The 18,886-nt window shown below is 42.8% G+C and overlaps 1 protein-coding gene across 1 annotated transcript; it reads left to right on the plus strand.

Annotated features, from left to right (window-relative positions):
- Window positions 1-270: 270 nt before the first annotated feature.
- LOC310879208 (alpha-methylacyl-CoA racemase-like) lies at window positions 271-7,378 on the plus strand (the record flags this gene model as incomplete). The annotated part of the gene is made up of 5 exons (XM_083793689.1): window positions 271-517; window positions 2,681-2,824; window positions 4,374-4,534; window positions 5,102-5,288; window positions 6,969-7,378. The coding sequence occupies 5 exons, from the start codon at window positions 271-273 to the stop codon at window positions 7,376-7,378; spliced, it is 1,149 nt and encodes a 382-aa protein (XP_083649815.1).
- Between the last annotated feature and the right edge of the window lie 11,508 nt (window positions 7,379-18,886).

Raw genomic sequence — 18,886 nt, forward strand, 5'->3', positions numbered from 1 at the left:
GGTGGCGCCATAACAGGCCAATTCCTGTTTTTAGCTATAACTGCATCGATCTGTATACAACTTATGTATGCACACATGGAAAAACATTGTACCTGCATCCCTCCAACACGAACCTCCGGCCCAAATCTTCCTCAACAGCCTGTTATAGCGCCACCATGAGGCCACAACCTGACCTGCCCTGGTGGAGACCTGTGCCGATTGGCACTTTGTCTAGTTATTGTCTGATTTCCCACAGCTCTGTCCCCTGCATCTGTATCTGTCTGTGTTATTATGGCACTGGCTGGCGTGAGGGTCATTGAGCTGGCAGGCCTGGCTCCGGCACCGTTCTGTGGCATGATTCTGGCGGACTTTGGTGCCGAGGTGATCCGCGTGGACCGCACTCGGGTTGCCATGGCAATGGACACGTTGGCACGGGGCAAACGCTCCATAGCACTGAATCTGAAGACTTCCGAGGGCGTGGCCGTGCTCCGCAAACTCTGTGTCCAATCGGACGTGGTCTTGGAACCTTACCGAAAAGGTCAGAAGAACTCATTAACCACTTAAAACCCAGAGTCCCTCACGGCGCTATAGCCTACTAGTGTTTTTTTCTTTTCGCTCTACATGAATAAATATCTTCACTGAAAATAGCTGATTTTCTGTGAAAGTTTTCCCAGAATACAGAAGCTTTGGTATAACTTAACACTTAAAGGCTATACATTTCACTGTTAACATAAGGGTTAAATAGCTACATTCTGATGGCAATCATTGCAATTGAGTTTTCTTTTCCTTTTTTTCTCCTTTTTTTTCCAGTTACAGGAGTATCCCTGTCTCTCCAACTCATAGCAAATCTATACAGTGATTGTCAGGACTACTTTCATCATGCACTTTTGTTAAAACCACAAAATATCACTTACAGTACTTTTTGCACATTTTACTCTGGATACCCATTTTTACTCATTTACTATTTTACTTTGGAAAACATTATTTGGCCTTATATTATTATTTATTATTAATATTATTGTGTTACAATAACTCCTGACAAGTTAGAACCAAACCAAAACAGAACAAGAGGTATTACAATATGCAGTAGTTCATGGAGTAGAATACCTAACCTTACAAAGAGGAAGATGGAAATGCTGATGGACGACATTTGTGTAGAGTTTTTGTTTGCTGCTCTAAAGTTATTGTAGTACAGCTCCAAATGTTCTCTCATTGACCTCATCAGAATCATACGAATTGAAGAGTCACGTCTGTGTCTGTCTGCATTTGAAAAGGAATGAGTGACCACCCTTGGGTCTTTACTGTCATTCAGTCATTAAAAGATGTTGGCTCTCCTAAAGAAACCAAATTTTAGGCCCGGGTGGCTAGTGCGGCGGTCCTGGCACCTAAGCTGCTTAGTACGGCCTGATGGCGTGCCGATCCAGACGACCTTTGCTCGCTCATCTCACTCTCCCCATTTACTGTCAGCTACTGTTCTCTATCAATAAAGGCACTAACATTTTAACAAGGAAAATAGTTGAAAAGAAAGCTGCTGCCATATTAATCTGGTTCCAATAGAATGTAGTGTACAGTGGTAGACAGTAGAGAACCTCCACTCTAAAGTGTTCTATATGCAACGATGTACTGCAGCCAGCTGTGTTTTGAAACCTTTGGCACCATTTATGTAAACAGGATATTATTGAGGTACCGAAGTCGTGTGTGTGTGTGTGTGTGTGTGTGTGTGTGTGTGTGTGTGTGTGTGTGTGTGTGTGTGTGTGTGTGTGTGTGTGCGTGCGCGCGCAGTACAGATGCTAATAGTTTAGAAATGTTTGTGCTCTTGATTGTTTACTCTGTCTTTTTTATCTGATGTCCATCCCGTCTGATCCAGGACCACCTTTGACTTTTTAACATTTAATCACCTACGTCGCAGTGAGCACATGGTTGCCTTATTCCCTCTGCCATCTAGATACATGGTTGTTATGGAGAAATATTTTAATAAGATATATTATCTCTACGCTTAGTTGTATGGTTTTCACCGTCATTGTTTTGACCTTTTTAGTGTTTTTAAATTCTTATTCTCAATGTTTTATTATTTTAATTTATTTATTTTGCACTGTGAATTTGTATGCTATTTTTCTTCAGTGCCGTTATATTTATGTTATAAATGATATAGCTATTCAATCTTTCACTGCTATTTTATTTTTTTGTGTCTGTCTGCATTTGTCTTTATGTCTGTACCTCATCACCACTGAAAATTACTTCTAACCTTCAGTACATTTTCCAAGGTTTCAAATGATTTCCTGGATAAAATGCCAGGCACTCCTAATGCTTGGTAAAATATTTCTGTGCTTCTATAAACTCCTATGTGTTTTGGACTCCTGTTTCCTACAGGTTTTGGATTGGCCAATCTGGGAGCCCATTGGGAACAGCAATGTCTGTGTTAACCTATGTGACTATGTGTGTGGCTATGTGACTATGAGTACGAGTAGGAGAAAAAGTGGTGCTGTTGTGCCAGAAACAGAGAGAGAGATAGTGTTGCACTGTTGCCTAGTGCTAATTACAGAGAGAGAGAGAGAGAGAGAGAGAGAGAGGCAGGGGGAGAGGGGAGTTGCACCACTCAGTTTACACAGGTGTGATTTTTCTTTTTCGATTGGCTGACTGAGCTGATCATAGAATGGTTTTGAATCATTGGTTTTGATTCATCTTGTATTTTTCCATGCAGGCGTGATGGAGAAGCTGGGCCTCGGTCCAGACGATCTGTTAAAGGAGAATCCTCAGCTGATCTACGCTCGTCTGACAGGCTATGGACAGACTGGCTCCTATGCCACTGCTGCTGGCCATGATATCAACTACCTTGCCATGTCAGGTACAGACATATGGTGTGGACTTTTCTTTGGTTGATTGATAAGTTTTGTAAATATTTTTTTAATAATACATCACATAACCACTTTCGATTAACCTACCTGCATGGCGGCCCCCTTTTGGGCATGCCATTATAGGTACTAGAGAACTGCGGATGGCAGATTTATAGGCAATTCACACTGAGACGGACTGAATCCGTTTCATTGGAACCGTTTCCGAATACGGTTGCCTGGTCCCCGATGGCCATGATTCACATTGCCCTAGATTCAACAGCGGTGGTGGCTCAGGGGTAGAGTGCCTGGATGGTAACCGTAAGGTTGCCAGTTCGAACCCGGGCTCCCCCAGAGTTACTGTCAAAGTGTCCTTGAGCAAGACACTGAACCCCTAATTGCTCCCGATGTGCTAGTTGGTGCCTTGCATGGTTTCCGCTGCCATCGGTGCATGAATGTGTGTGTGAATGGGTGAATGTAATGCACAATCTCTGTAAAGCGCCTTGGATAAAGGCGCTATATAAATGCACCATTTACCATTTACCATTTAACAGCGCACCCGGGCACACTTGCATAACACACTATGGCTGGCGCGCCCAGACACTGACCATCAACTCTGCGACATTGTCTCAAATAAATCCAGACACACAATGCATTGCCTCTTTGGCTCTTTGCCGTTATACTACTTCACTGTCAGCCTGCCTGCTATTCACTGTGTCAGTCAGTTCTGTGCTCCAGTGTCGTGTTTGATATTAGTTTGCTATGGATTCTACTTTAGCATTATTATTATTTTGTTTTACTTTGGAAACTATGCCAAGCAAAGCCAAGAGCCAAGTCCGCAGGATAAGATCAGCGCGTACTGCGTCGTGCAGCGTCTGTGTTTGTTTTTGTTGACGCTTGGCTCGTCGACTAGAGATTATGTCACATTCTTTAAAAAAAAACAGTCCACTTCCTTCTGTAGGTACGCATGCATTCACATTGGAATGATCCATATCTGAATACACTTCAACGGTCAAGAGACCCGCCCCCCATGCGGTCCCGGCGACAGTTGGGCGATCCGCTCCCGAGAACGGTACGCATCATTCACACTACCACAACATCTGCGAAGTGGTCCCGAGTGCGCACCCGGGACCATAGTGTGAACCGCCCCTTAGCCGCGGATGACCGCGGTTGGCGGATGGTGCGATTAATATAAATAGGATGATATAATTAATGCAGTTGGATAACGGGTGAGTTGGGTTATGACTCAGTTATGCCGTCATATATTTCCATTGTGGTGTCCCAAGCCAGTAGAGACCTGCGGATGGCGGATGCAAGCTCACAATGTGTCACGATGCAACACGATGTGAGCTTGTAGATCTGCTATTTTAGGTTTGAAATGGGACATTCTGTACAACAAGTACTTTTACTCTTGGTACTTTAAGCACATGATACCACTCAATACTTTCACTCAAGTACATTCTTTATTCTGAACCCGTGTAACGGAGTACTTCTACATTACAGTATTTTGATTGAGTAAGAAGTGTGGGTACTTTTTTCCACCACTGCTTTCTTCTGCCCTAGGGCTTCTATCTAGGCTTGGCCGTGGTGGCGACAGACCCTACGCACCGCTCAACCTGCTTGCAGACTTCGCAGGAGGTGGTCTGGCCTGTGCACTGGGCGTGGCCCTGGCACTGCTGGAGAGGACGTCATCAGGGAAGGGACAGGTTATAGACGCTAGCATGGTAAGCTTTATCATTATGACCACTCGATACCTTTGTTTCTATAGGCTAAATGTCTTTGCATGGTTTTTGAAGATGACGTCACGTGGCAGCCAAGTCTATGGACTTTCATGTTTGTTAGGGCAGTAAATGACGACGTAAGATGTCAAGTGGCCAATATAAATACATCTTGTGACTCATTCCGCTGCATTCATGTCTCGTGGAGGACAATGAGGATGATGATAGCAGCCACTGTGGGTGCCCCTCATTTCATGTTTTTCTGTGTGTGTGTGTGTGTGTGTGTGTGTGTGTGTGTGTGTGTGTGTGTGTGTGTGTGTGTGTGTGTGTGTGTGTGTGTGTGTGTGTTCTTCCTGGCTTTGGTCTTTATCTAACTATCAAATTATCACTGTCCAAAGCTTGACATTGTCATGCGACAACAAGTGTTCGTGTGCCAAAAATAGTCAATCTACAAGAGCTTGTTGATCTGCAATTTCTGGCTTAAACATAACTTTTACTTGTGTGTGTGTGTGTGTGTGTGTGTGTGTGTGTGTGTGTGTGTGTGTGTGTGTGTGTGTGTGTGTGTGTGTACAGGTGGAGGGAGCAGCATACACAGGTTCCTTCATATGGAAGTCCCGTCACATCGGTATGTGGGACCAACCCAGGGGAGAGAATATGCTGGACGGTGGAGCTCCATTCTATGAAACCTACAAGACCTCTGATGGAAAACATGTGGCTGTAGGCGCCATGGAACCACAATTCTACAAGCAGTTCCTTCACGGTTCGTGGGTGGAACACACTATCGGAGAAGTGGGGTGAATGAATGTTTTGTGTGGGCATTAGCATTTAGCAGTCACCACCATAGAGTAGGCCAATAGGCCATTGGCATTTAGCAATTAGCACCACACACAGTTGGGTAATCTTGTCTCTGCTGACCCCTACTGGTTGGTCTTGGGACTGTTGGTCCTAGGACCAGGAGGACATAGCGTTTGCATCCACTGACCAGCATCATATTTCTTGTATGCAGGCAGCAGGCCCAAGAGGACCTCAATTCTCTTGTAATAATGCAATAGCCTACTGGTAATTTTAGAAAGTTATAATGGAATAGCAATCATGCCTCCAGGCTATGGGAAAAGTGGGACAATAAAGTAAATTATTAAATGTCCCACCACTCAATGGAAAGAGACAGAGACAAAGTGTTTTCTGTACTTACGTACAGTATGACTGCTGCTTTTATGTGCACGTTGGCTTAATCTAGTTTTCAGTGTATATGGATCACATAAACGTGTGTACGTTGACGTTCATGTGCCTTTTGGTAGTTTTCTCCAGAGGGAGTTCATACAGGCCTGCTGTTTAGGATTCCTACATGAGGATCAAGTTGCGAGGAGACAAAAGAAACTCATTATGCCACCAAATTACAACTTGTATTGATTAATTTCTGTTGTCTACTGTACTGTTACTGTGCTTTTAACAAAAGGGTCATTATTGCGGCTATAGCATAAATCCCAGTTCCAGGTGCCACCATACTCGTTCACTTTCACAGTCACACAGTCACAGTCACACAGTCAGAGTTTGCCAGCCCCCCACACACACACTCACTACACACACTTTAGTAAACATACTGTTTAGTGTTTACCTTTCGTCAGAAGCTTTTACATGGCGAGCCAGGCGGGAGCGTCGTGGTACAAAGGCACAAATTAAATCCGAAATTTGGATGGAAGAAGATCCACCAAGGACAGCTCTCCTGGATTACGATTTATGGACGTTTGAAAATCCTCCTAGTGTCAACTGCTTTAAACGGTGATTATATTTTCAATCCCATAGCTGGAGCGGTGGGGGCGTTGCCATAGCAACCGGACCAACACTGGGATATGACGTCCCCTAACGGCAGGGTCCGTATCGGACCTGGCACAAAAATAATTAACGACCATATCACAACACACCACTTTGTGTAGCATCCAGATGACATGATCTTACTGCATTATTTGTTTAAGTGGCACTTCGTAATGGGGAACTTAATGACAGTATGTCCAACAGCACATCACAACCTTATGTTCCACTGTATTTTACAATTTGTCCTAGAGACGGAGCCAGAGAAAGAGACAAGATCAGTTTGACCTAATGTTACTTCATCAGACTATTAGTATTATTAGTATTAACCACTTGAACCCTAGGGACCTTATTCTGGACATAATATCATTAGAACATTTGGCAAAAATATTGTAGGTGAGTATTTGGCAAAAACAGCTCACAATGCATTGCGACATATTGTGAACTTGTAGATAGACTATTCTTGATATTGGGGCGTATACGAGGCAAAAATGAGTACAGACCTCTTGGCCCCAGTCAACAAAGTAAATTATATGGGTTTACATTAATGCCTCCTGATATAGATTTGAGCTCTACTAAGCACACCTTTCTAGTTTTTAGTTTCTCTTACTTTTTTTGTTTTGTTTTGCAGGCTTAGGTTTGGATACAAGAGACTTGCCTCCTCAGATGAGCTCTGGCAATTGGCCTGAGCTTAGGCGGATCTTCACAGAGCGTTTTGCCTCTAAATCCCAAGCCCATTGGTTGAGTGTTTTTGAGGGGACAGATGCCTGTGTTACACCTGTGCTGTCTTTCGACGAAGTTAGCTCCCATCCCCACAACCGGGAAAGAGGTTCTTTCATTAAGGACCCTGCGGGTGAGGAGAGCCCCCGACCAGCTCCGCTCCTCTCCCGAACTCCTGCAGAACCTTGCTTGGCACGTGACCCTCTTATCGGAGAACATACATGTCAGGTCCTACAGGAGTATGGTTTTAGTCCAGTAGAAATAGAGCGGATGCTAACAGCTGGAGTGATAGAGTCTAACACTGTCAAGGCTAAATTATAGAGACCTGGACACAGTGGAACAAGCCATACTGTTTATTGTTCCATTTTGTAGCTGTCGGGCAGAAACCTCAGATCTCCATATTTTTGTTGTTGTTGTAAATGAATGCCTTATTTCATTGTGTCACATGACAGTAGCAGAAATAGCCAATCTACAAGCTCACAACAACAGTCTTGCAAGCTGCGGGCCCTGGAGCCTAACCTCCACTAAATTCCATTGTTAATCCGGCCCTGAGTGCCTTTTGCACTATGCAGCCGCTTTTTGGAAATTTCTCATAGGTTTTAATGTAAAAAGGCTGTGTCAATTTAGTGGTTCAAGGCGGACATTTTGAACATACAACCACTTTGCCAATGTGATTCTTAGTCATCAATAGAACATGTTCTGGGGAAGAATAAAGCTCTTCTGCAGGCCAATCAGCAGTGGACATTTACCACCTGGTGAGATTAATTGTGAGACATTTAAAGGTGAGGTCATATATTTGGCAGATTTGGAACAATATGATGTACCTAAATGATGTGTACACTTTATTTCATATGTATGGATATTCTTTTCTTTTTTCTGTCTTTTTTTAGTTATTGTTTGGCATGTTCCTTTTTCATGTCAAGGACTGATTTGGATGCTTCATAAACTGGGGAGACCTCTGTAATAGTAGATGCTTTACATTTTAATCGTGTAAAAGGCTGTACTTAGGCCAAAGATTCCTAAAGCAATGATTTAATAAACCGTGCACTGTGTATTATGAATTAAAGTTAGATTTGACTACTTGAATAGATTTGACTACTATAGGCCGAGGACGAAATGTCACTTAAGAAAATTCACAACTTCGTATGCGCACTCCCTAGAGGCAGAGGAAAAACCTTTGTCCTGAATTTTTCTCACCTGTCTGTGAAAGCGCCACCATGAGGCCGATTTTTGCAAAGCACATTTCTTTAGCCTATATTACTTGCACAGACTTTATTCAAAACTCACGCAAATCGGTAAACATGATCTCTATAGTCACACAGCATACAACAGATCTCTATAGTCACACCGCATACAACAGATCTCTATAGTCACACAGCATACAACAGATCTCTATAGTCACACAGCATACAACAGATCTCTATAGTCACACAGCATACAACAGATCTCTATAGTCACACAGCATACAACAGATCTCTATAGTCACACAGCATACAACAGATCTCTATAGTCACACAGCATACAACAGATCTCTATAGTCACACAGCATACAACAGATCTCTATAGTCACACCGCATACAACAGATCTCTATAGTCACACAGCATACAACAGATCTATAGTCACACAGCATACAACAGATCTCTATAGTCACACAGCATACAACAGATCTCTATAGTCACACAGCATACAACAGATCTCTATAGTCACACAGCATACAACAGATCTCTAGTCACACAGCATACAACAGATCTCTATAGTCACACAGCACACAACAGATCTCAGCAAATACATAATAAACAATGAAGAAAGAAAGAAAGAAAGAAAGAAAGAAAGAAAGAAAGAAAGCCATGAGGAATAGACACATAGACATACATGATTTTGCCACCAAGCCAGTCATGAACCAATTATACAGCCACTCTAGCTGTCACAACTCACAACCTTCACAGCAGCCACAACACACATACACATAAGCTCACATGTTTCATTGCCGCCCAGTCAATTAGGCCTCAAAATAGTACAGCAGCTTGAATCACATTAGTACACAGCATTAAATACAAGCAGCAGCAGCGAAGAACAAAAAAAACAAGGTTCCTACCTTGAGCCGTCTTCTACTTGACTCTTTGGAACCCATGGACTCTCTAGTAGTAGCTCTCTAGTAGTAGCTCTCTAGTAGTAGCTCTCTAGTAGTAGCAGCGGGATTTTGGCGGAATTCTCAAAATTCTCTGTGAATGAGAAGTGTTGTGATTACCATCTTGTCACTCACCCTTGGTAGCCCCAAACAGATGCTTGTTCACTTGTTGGTTGTCTGGTTGATTTAATAATAGCCGAACTGTGGACGTTCCAGACCCCACTTTGAGAACCACTGTATAGGCCTATAGATTCAATTCAACCACAACTGACTGACACACACACACACACACACACACACACACACACACACACACACACACACACACACACACACACACACACACACACACACACACACACACACACACACACACCTTTGCTTTCCCTCTCTCTGACCAACCATTAAATGACTTGTCTGAGCATGCTGAAGCTGATTCAATTCAACCACAACTGACTGACACACACACACACACACACACACACACACTCTGGGAACCCATCAGCAAATAAAGGGAAAACAGCACCCTCTTATAATGATCTTATAAAGGATTCAGAGTCAGGCTGCAGGCAGCACTCACTGTTATCATTTTAGGATTTCTTGTTTACTCAAGTCAAGCCCCAGCAGCAGATCAAACGCAATTGGACGTTTTCGGCCTAGTGCCCTACACCTACAGGGCAGCTGGGCAGGCCAAAAAGTCTTGTGTTTGATCTGCTGCGGGGGCATGACTTGAATAAACAAGAAATTCTAAGGTGAGTGCTGGTGGTATTCCTTTCTTAGAGACTATTTCTGCCAGATCTGTGCACCCAATACACACTGAACTTTGAATGACTCGTCTGAAGTGCTGCACTGCTGCTTGCTTCTCTCCTTCAAGCTATCTGCTTACGGTAGCTACTTAGCTAACTCACCTGCATCCACTTAACTGGAAAGAAAATGCAGGTTAATTAATATGACAACTTTTCTTTCAACTGCCATTGTCTGCCACATTATCTTTATCTTGACTTAGCAGTAGCCTATTCAACCACTGACAGCTCCACTGTCCACTACTCATTGGACTCCCCCCCATACTTACAAACAATGGGGCTTGTTTGTGTCTTGCGTGAGAGGGGCGCGCTAAAATTGGAGCCCGTCTCCCTGAACAAGCCTGCTTCTAGGGAGTGTGTAACAAGTTCAACAACCTGCATAGTATTCCATAACAGTCATACTAACACATGTCATCTCTGCTGCATTATAGTGCATCTCGCTAGCCAACACACACACCATGAAACACACACCCAAAACAACTAGCCTCGGTCCCAGGCTTACTTATCTGCAAAACAACAGGTTTGGAGATCTGTTGGGAATTGATATAAACATGAAACAGTCACCCGTGCGCACAGTCCCAAATAATTGGTCTATTTGGTTTCATTTTAAACTCTCAAGAGTTAAAGCTAAAGCCAAGGGTTAAAATAAATACCTTAAGGGTCCATTTGGTTACCAACTCTCCATCATTTAGCTCAGCGTTGGGCAACTTTGACGATGGAGAGGGCCACTATATTTCCATGCTCACTCCAGAGGGGCCACATTGCATGCATGCAGTCGTAGCAAAAATAGCCGATCTACAAGTTCAAAACGCGTCGCAATGCGACGCGTTTTGAACTTGTAGATCGGCTATTTTTGAAATACATTTGAATTGAAATCCTGAATATTGTTTTGCTATTTTTAATTGGGATCCTGAAAAGAAATTTGAACTAAATACAAATATATTGGACATAAAAAAGACAATAACATTACTTGTAATACTACACAGCAAGCTACTAATTTAGACTGTAAGTAATTAAAGCGGGTCATGTTTGAATGTTGTAACAGCTGAAACCAATAACATATCAGTATTCCGAAATTAATCTGAGGGCCACATTAGCTGAAGGTGGGGGCCGCATGTGGCCCCCGGGCCGCCAGTTGGCCATGTATGATTTAGCTGGAACCGCCTGGACCACTGGTGGAGTGGTGGCCCCTGCTGGTTGAAAAGTGAAAACCACTGGTGTGTTTGCTATAATACCAGAGTGGTGCCCTGTGATACAATTCCTATGCTGCAGCATAGTATTAGTCCCATGGCTCCCCCGTTGACCGTTTATGGTACGCGCGCATGTGCACCACCCTGTATGTTCGCCTGGGAGGCCTTTTTTTTGCTCCTGCTAAAAATCCACAGAAAAACAAGAAGTTTGTTAAAACAACACGGCGAGCTGATCTGACTGTTGACACTTTAACATGTAAGAAAACTAACGTGTCGTTTCACGTACAGTTTCGTCAACCACTGAAGTCTGAAACACAGCAGGTAAGATGAACAAATTCACGTTGTTGTGTTTCTATAGTCACACCGCATACAACAGATCTCTATAGTCACACAGCATACAACAGATCTCTATAGTCACACAGCACACAACAGATCTCATCAATACCCGGTAATAAACAATGGAGAAAGAAAGAAAGAAAGAAAGAAAGCCATGAGGAATAGACACATAGACATACATGATTTTGCCACCAAGCCAGTCATGAACCAATTATACAGCCACTCTAGCTGTCACAACTAAACAAAACAACAAAAAAAACAAGGTTCCTACCTTGAGCCGTCTTCTACTTGACTCTTTGGAACCCATGGACTCTCTAGTAGTAGCTCTCTAGTAGTAGCGGGATTTTGGCGGAATTCTATTTTTCTAAATTATCTGTGAATGAGAAGTGTTGTGATTACCATCTTGTCACTCACCCTTGGTAGCCCCAAACAGATCCTTGTTCACTTGTTGGTTGTCTGGTGATTTAATACTACAAGCAGAATTGTGAACCCTACAAACCCTCCCGCGCACTCAGATCAGCCAACGCAGGGAAGCTGGAAGTACCCTCACTAAAAACGCCGGGACAACGCTCCACACGTCCAAAACTCTTCTCCCTTCTGGCTCCAAAACTGTGGAATGCACTTCCCATTGCAGTCAGAACTGCAGCATCACTCCCAATCTTCCGCCGTAGCCTGAAAACCCACCTTTTCAGACTCCATCATGGCCCATAGCACTTACCCTACCCCCTTAGATAGCATTTATGTTGCCTTAGATAGCATTTGATACAGACTTATAGCATGTTATGTAGACAGCACTATAATTGTATTGTATTTAGTCATAGCACGCCATAGTACATATGTATAGCATAGTAGTAAATATGTATAGTTTATATGTATATATAGTATTATATGTATAGTGTATGTATAGTTTCATTATATGTATGTATAGATTCATTATATAGATATTCCACTGTTACTTTCTTAGCTTACGCATGTTTCATGATAAATGCTTTTATGTAATGTATTCCCATGCTTTTGTTCTTGCTTAAATGTAAGTCGCTCTGGATTAAGAGCGTCTGCTAAATGCCTAAATTGTAAATTGTAAATTGTAGCACAGTGGCCAGGGACTTCTGTAGGGCAGGCTAGGAGGCCTGGGAGGCCTTTTTTTTTGCTCCTGCTAAAAATCCACAGAAGAACAAGAAGTTTGTTAAAACAACACAGCGTCTGATCTGACTGTTGACACTTTAACATGTAAGAAAACTAACGTGTCGTTTCAGAACAGTTTTGTCAACCACTGAAGTCTGAAACACAGCAGGTAAGATGAACAAATTCACGTTGTTGTGTTTCATCTATTTAACTTTGATATGTAGCCTACTCATCTTTTAAGATGAAATCGTACTCTTATATCTGCTTGTTTGTTATGAATGTGATTGTGATTGATCATAATAACTGTAACAACCAGCAGCAGTAATCATTTAAATATTGTTCCGAATCTGGGTTGCACATGGTTTGTTGAACTCGATCCCTCTGGGATCCTGAGGAGGCACGTCTGAAGCCTGTCCTGGACGGGGTATCCGGACATAAAAACAAATAGCCTACTACTAGGCTACTACTACTATAGACTACTACAACAACATGGGTAGGCCTACTTGGGTATCTTCTTGGTGGTGTGTGTGTAGCGAATCTTGTAGACCTGGCAGACGGTGCAAGATGCTGTACATTCCAGCCTATAAAAATGTGCAGGGGTGAGGTGGGTTCTGGGAGTGAGGCCAATTAAGTAGCCTGACCAGTTTGCTAACCCTACCCTCAGTCTAAACCGGCCACTTAGGTTGGACTAACGGGAGGTCGGACTTACGGGCAGCCCCCCACCGCCATGATATGGAGTTCACGATGACATGACCAAATATGATAGATGACACAGGAGAAATTGTTTATAAAAACAGATTTTAACCTATCACATAAATCCCATATTAAATCTCAAGATTCACATGTTGGGGAGTTGGGCTAACACCACTAGGTCTCCAGTTATTAAAGTCCTTCCTTATTCACTTGATTTCAGACCGACGTGTGGAGTCCAGAGTCCAGACTGCAAGATAAACTCTCCAGACTCGGCCAGGGACGTTTATATTAAACAGGAACCTGAAGACATTTCTATTAAACAGGAACCTGAAGACCACCCACGTCTTAACCTCGCCTCACCAGGCTTTCCACCTCGGAGGAAAGCCTGGTCTCTGTTCCAAAAGTGCTGTGTGATGAACCAGCCATGTATGTCGGAGCCACGGGTGAGTGATAACTGGCCACACATGTCGGAGCCACGCATGCGTCTTCACCTGCAACGCATGTTGGAGCCATGGGTCAGTCTAAACTGGCCATGCATACCTAACTGGTCACTCATGTCGGAGCCATGGGTGAGTCTTAACTGGCCATGCATGCATCTTAACCAGCAACGCATTTTGGAGCCACGGGTGATTCATACTCCTATTTTAGAGCCGAATAAAAGTCGGTTCAGCGATGTAGAGCCTACAATGTGACGCCATTTGAGGTTCGGGGGGGGGCGGGTACCGTCCTAAAGTCGTCTCTTCGGTGCTACTGAAGATTTCTGACGAGCCGAAATCATTTCGGCACTGCAGCGCCGAAACAGCGATAAAATAGGAGTATGAATCGGCCCTTAATCGGCCACACATGTCAGACCAGGACATCAGACCAGCATATGCGCCCCCACAACACGTTGCAAGAGATTTGATGGAAAAAGTATAGGGCCGACCCCGATCAACTAAGTATTAGTTCATTAAGTACAGGGTTAGTTCACTAAGTGGTTAACAACTTTCAAACAAGTATTTGAAAGCTTAGCGTGTGCACATTCTTACTCTTTACTAAACTAAAACATTACCATTATGTGCGATGCAATTTCTATCAGGTGTGAAAAATACTTGCTTGGCATACTGGCAGCATGAACATGAAATTTGGTGCTGATTCAGTACAGTAGTTTGTGAGATTTACCCCAGACACACAGGCAGACAGATTTACAGACTCACAGACCCATTTACAGACTAACAGAGCTACGCCATGCAGATATTTTACATAGATTGTTAGTCTACCATCCACATTTCAAGCTTTCATTGTCAGAAGTGCTTCTGATAACGTGGCCTGACTAATTTACTCCCAAATCAGAGCTCAGGTGTGAAGTATCATGCTTTTAAATTGTTTTACAATTTCATGATTCAAATACAATATTTGCTGTAACCAAGGTTATTATAGTTAACAATTATTTGAATAGGCTAAATTTAAAACTGGACTAGTCAGTTTGTTAACTGAACTTAAATGAAAACAAACAAAACCAAAAAACTAAAACTAACTGAAGCTGTAACTAAAACTAACTGAAATTATAGACAAAATGCCCTAGTTACCAAAACAGTAACGGAATATATATTTTGAAATTATATATTTTGTTAAGTTCCAAAACTATTATAACCTTGGCTGTAACACCATTATTCATTTTGGGGTTAAAGTAACTAAATATATTGCTTCACATTATTATGTTTTTGTATTTTGAAACTTTCAGAACAGTAATAACCTGTAGTGAGTAACGATTTAGTCAATTTTATCTTGTTAGGTAATAGCTCATTTTCTCCATGGAACATGGAAGAAGAATGGATTTACATTTTAGGAATACAGTGTTGACCATTGTTATTTGTGTGCTCCTAGACATCCTGCACATGGTTGTGTGTAAGGTTTCCCCTAAACGGGAGAAGAGCCCCAGTCTGCTCCAGGAGGAACCAGAGCCTCCACACATTAAAGATGAGCAGGATGAACTACTTCAAAGACCAGAGGAGCATGTTGGGTCAATGTTGACATTACTAGCAGTGAAAAGTGAAGATAATGATGAAGATATCTCTTCGTACTGCTCTGAAGTTGAAGTCGAGCATGAATCTGACACTGAAGTCACTGAAGACAGTGATGATTGGGAGGAGACCAGTGGAGGTCAGTCAGTGTTAACCCATTCTGACCTGAGATCAGATTCATACGAGGTTTCCGCCGGACACACACTGGTCCTGATGAACCCATTCTGACCTGAGATCAGATTCTAAAAATGTCAGTCGCTCTTCGATTTTTCAAAAAATAGCAGACCTACAAGCTCGTATCACGCCACTCGGTGGCGCGATATGAGCTTGTAGATCTGCTATTTTTAAATAGCTAAAGCATAACATGATGCTGACACCAAAATGGGTGCCCGGTCAGAATGGGTTAAACACAGGAACAGGAACTACAGTTGGCATGAATGAAAATAGAAAGATGATAATCATATTCAATCAAATAGATATTAATAACGGGGAAGCCGTAGGACTCCCAAACACGGGACTTGTTTGATGAAGGAAGCTTTTTATCACCATTTTCATCCTGCCTCATGCCTTTCATCCTTCTCTCACCTTCTGTCACCCCCATCTGTCTGTCTGTCCGTCTGTGTGTCTCTCTCCCTCAGGAGTGATGTCCCAGTCTTCCAAGACTCAGTTCAAACTCCAACCTTCATAAACACAAATGTAAGAGACACAATGACCTCTACTGCCAAAGGCTGAGGAATGGACAGATCACCTCAGCAGCCTGTCAGCAAATCACCAACTCGGATTGTGACAAATCATGACAATGAACACAATATTTTGGGCCGATCAAATCATTAGAAAGAAGAAAATAAAGGCAGGAGACAACACTATTTGTTTTGTTTTTCTTATAAATGATTTGATCGGCCCAAAACATTGTGTTCATTGTCATGATTTATCACGATCCGATTTGGCTTTGTCCACGGCGTAACCGTCTTTAAATAAATACTTAAAGAAAATCCTATGGGAGAAATGCATTGCATTTCATTTCCTGGGCCACTCGTCGTTTCTGAAAGGGGGAGGGACTGCGACGCTCTATAACCAGCCAGAAACAAGGAGACACTAATGAACTGAGACCTTATGTGAGCCGGAGGACCAGACCTCTCAAATGGTCGGCTGATTGAATCGTTAAGCTAAGCACCTCTGCACTTTATTACAATTATCACTTGTATTTTATTGGTAAATTTAGTAAGTAAGTATATATTTTTTAGTGCTTTGGTGTTTTTAGCTGGTGCCACACTTACAGTCATCAACAGTTTAACGGATTTTCTGTGATCTGGACTGGATCAATTGTGACAATTGTATTAAAACAAAAAGAGTATTTGGGATTTCTGTTGTCATGCATTGCCATAACAATGTTCTCCTCTCCTCTATGATTTTGCACTTCGAAGTCTGGACAAGCGCTCCCATTGAATGCATGGATTAAAGTTCTCAGTCGCCACGACTGATTTAAGTCATTTGGATTCTATAGAAGCTAGCGTCTTCTGTGAACGCATGCTGCACACCGAAAATGGCAGATCTACAAGCTCACAACACGTCCCAGGCAGCGCAATGTATTGTGAGCTTGTAGATTGGCTATTTTTGGTCATTAGCCTAGTTATTTTAAGATGAAAGAGTATTTGAAGTGATCAAACTAGCAATAAAGTTTAGAAGCATCTTCCAAAAACATGAATGGTCTCAAATGTCATAAAAGCAACCTTAGTGCCTCAAATCTGTGATTTCATCAGCTGTTCGGCCTGCCCTAAAACAATATATATAATATATAAGTGTTCGGTTCCCACAGTCTTGAAATTCCTGGAAATATTTTGAAATTAGACAAAACATTTCCAGTCCTGGAAAAGGTTTGGGATTTATCAAGGGACCTGGAATTTATTAGTGGTCCTTGAAAAATATTTAATTTTGTTAAAAACTTTTTCCAAATCATACATAACATGACACGAAATATGTAACCGAAGTAGATTTTTTCAGAACAGGCTGCGTGATTGCAACCTAATGTGTACTGGATATGACAAAAAAAAACAGATCTACAAGCTCACACCGTGCTGCAGCAGGATCCTATACCCTAGGACAGGTGTAGCAAACAGTTTGGCATGAAATTGTATTTTTGCTACATTGCCTTGTCTTTGGGCATTGCACAAAGGAGTAAGAGACTTGTTATTGCGCTGAATGATTGTTATAACTGTAGGCCAGGAAATTCAGGGTTAAATATTCTGGAAATGTTTTGGAAATTCATACTCCTAGGTGTGAGAACCCTGTATGTAGCCACTTAAACTCTGTATGTTTTGTTGATCGGGGTCCCCGACTCCCCAAGAGATAAAATCTCTAGAAATCTCTTCGCTGAAAATAGTGAATCTACAAGCTAAAAACGTGTAGCAATGCTGTTCACCTGGCTATCATGACATGTCCAGAATACTGACACTTGGTTTGAGATACTGCTGGTTGAAATATAGTTTCAAGTAATAGTTGAACAAGATAAAATGCATATAACTTGTTTAATTGACCAGATCCAAACAAACAGTATATGTACAACAATAAATGCATATAATATTTGTATAATGTTTTTTCAATAATAAACTATAAACAATAAATGTAGCCTACAATATTTACAATAAATGTCTACTATATGAATCAACAACAATAATAATAATAATAATAATAAATGCATAATAAACGTGTATAATGTTTACCCAATAATAAACATTATAAAACCATATATAAAAGTACAATACTTACAATATTGTACTTACTATATAAATCATTGCGGAGGAGAAATGCCACGCACGCTGCAGAACATCTCCAGGTACTGCAGCCTGTCCATCAGCTTCTTGTTGTCCGCCTCCAGCACCTTGTGGCGGCTCTCCAGATCCTCCACGTAGGCCCTCTTCCTCGCTCGGGACATCTTGGCCGCGTCCTTGTTCTGCTGCAAACGGAGCTGCCTCTTCTGCTCGGCGTCCATCCAGACTTTGGGCTGCTGGCCCCGGCCCCTGGTGGTGGCCTTCCTCTGAGGAAGACCCGCTGCCGTGCTGCTGGGCAGGGGGCTTCTTTGCACCATGTCCATTGTCGTCGCTGTCCCCTGGTGGAGACCTGAGGCAAGGTTGTACAGACCTGCGCTGCTGGGGGGGGCTTTGCAACGTGTCCATCACTGTCCACTGGTCGAGAGCGCCCGAGACGGGGTTGTACACTGTGACCACCTGAGGAAGCTGGGCGGTGGTCATCATCTCCTGGAGATGTCCTGAGCTGCTGGGGATGGGCGTGGTGGCCATCAACGTCTCCTGTGGTAGAACTAAGCTGGGACTGTTGACGGCGGCCATCGGAGCTTGGCTGGAGGAGCCAGGGCTGGATGCCACCTGACAACGATGCTCAGCAGTGGTGGTGTCCAAGTCCATCATCGTCCTTGTCTCCTGAGGAAGGCTTGAGTCAGGGCTTTGTGTGGTGTCTCCTGGAGGAAGACTTGAACAAGCCGGGCTGGCTGCTGTGGTGGTAGCCATCTGACGATGGTGCTCAGTGGTACTGATGT

The sequence above is a fragment of the Protomyctophum parallelum genome, assembly GCF_964188405.1.
Source record: "Protomyctophum parallelum genome assembly, chromosome: 21".
NCBI lineage: Eukaryota > Metazoa > Chordata > Actinopteri > Myctophiformes > Myctophidae > Protomyctophum > Protomyctophum parallelum.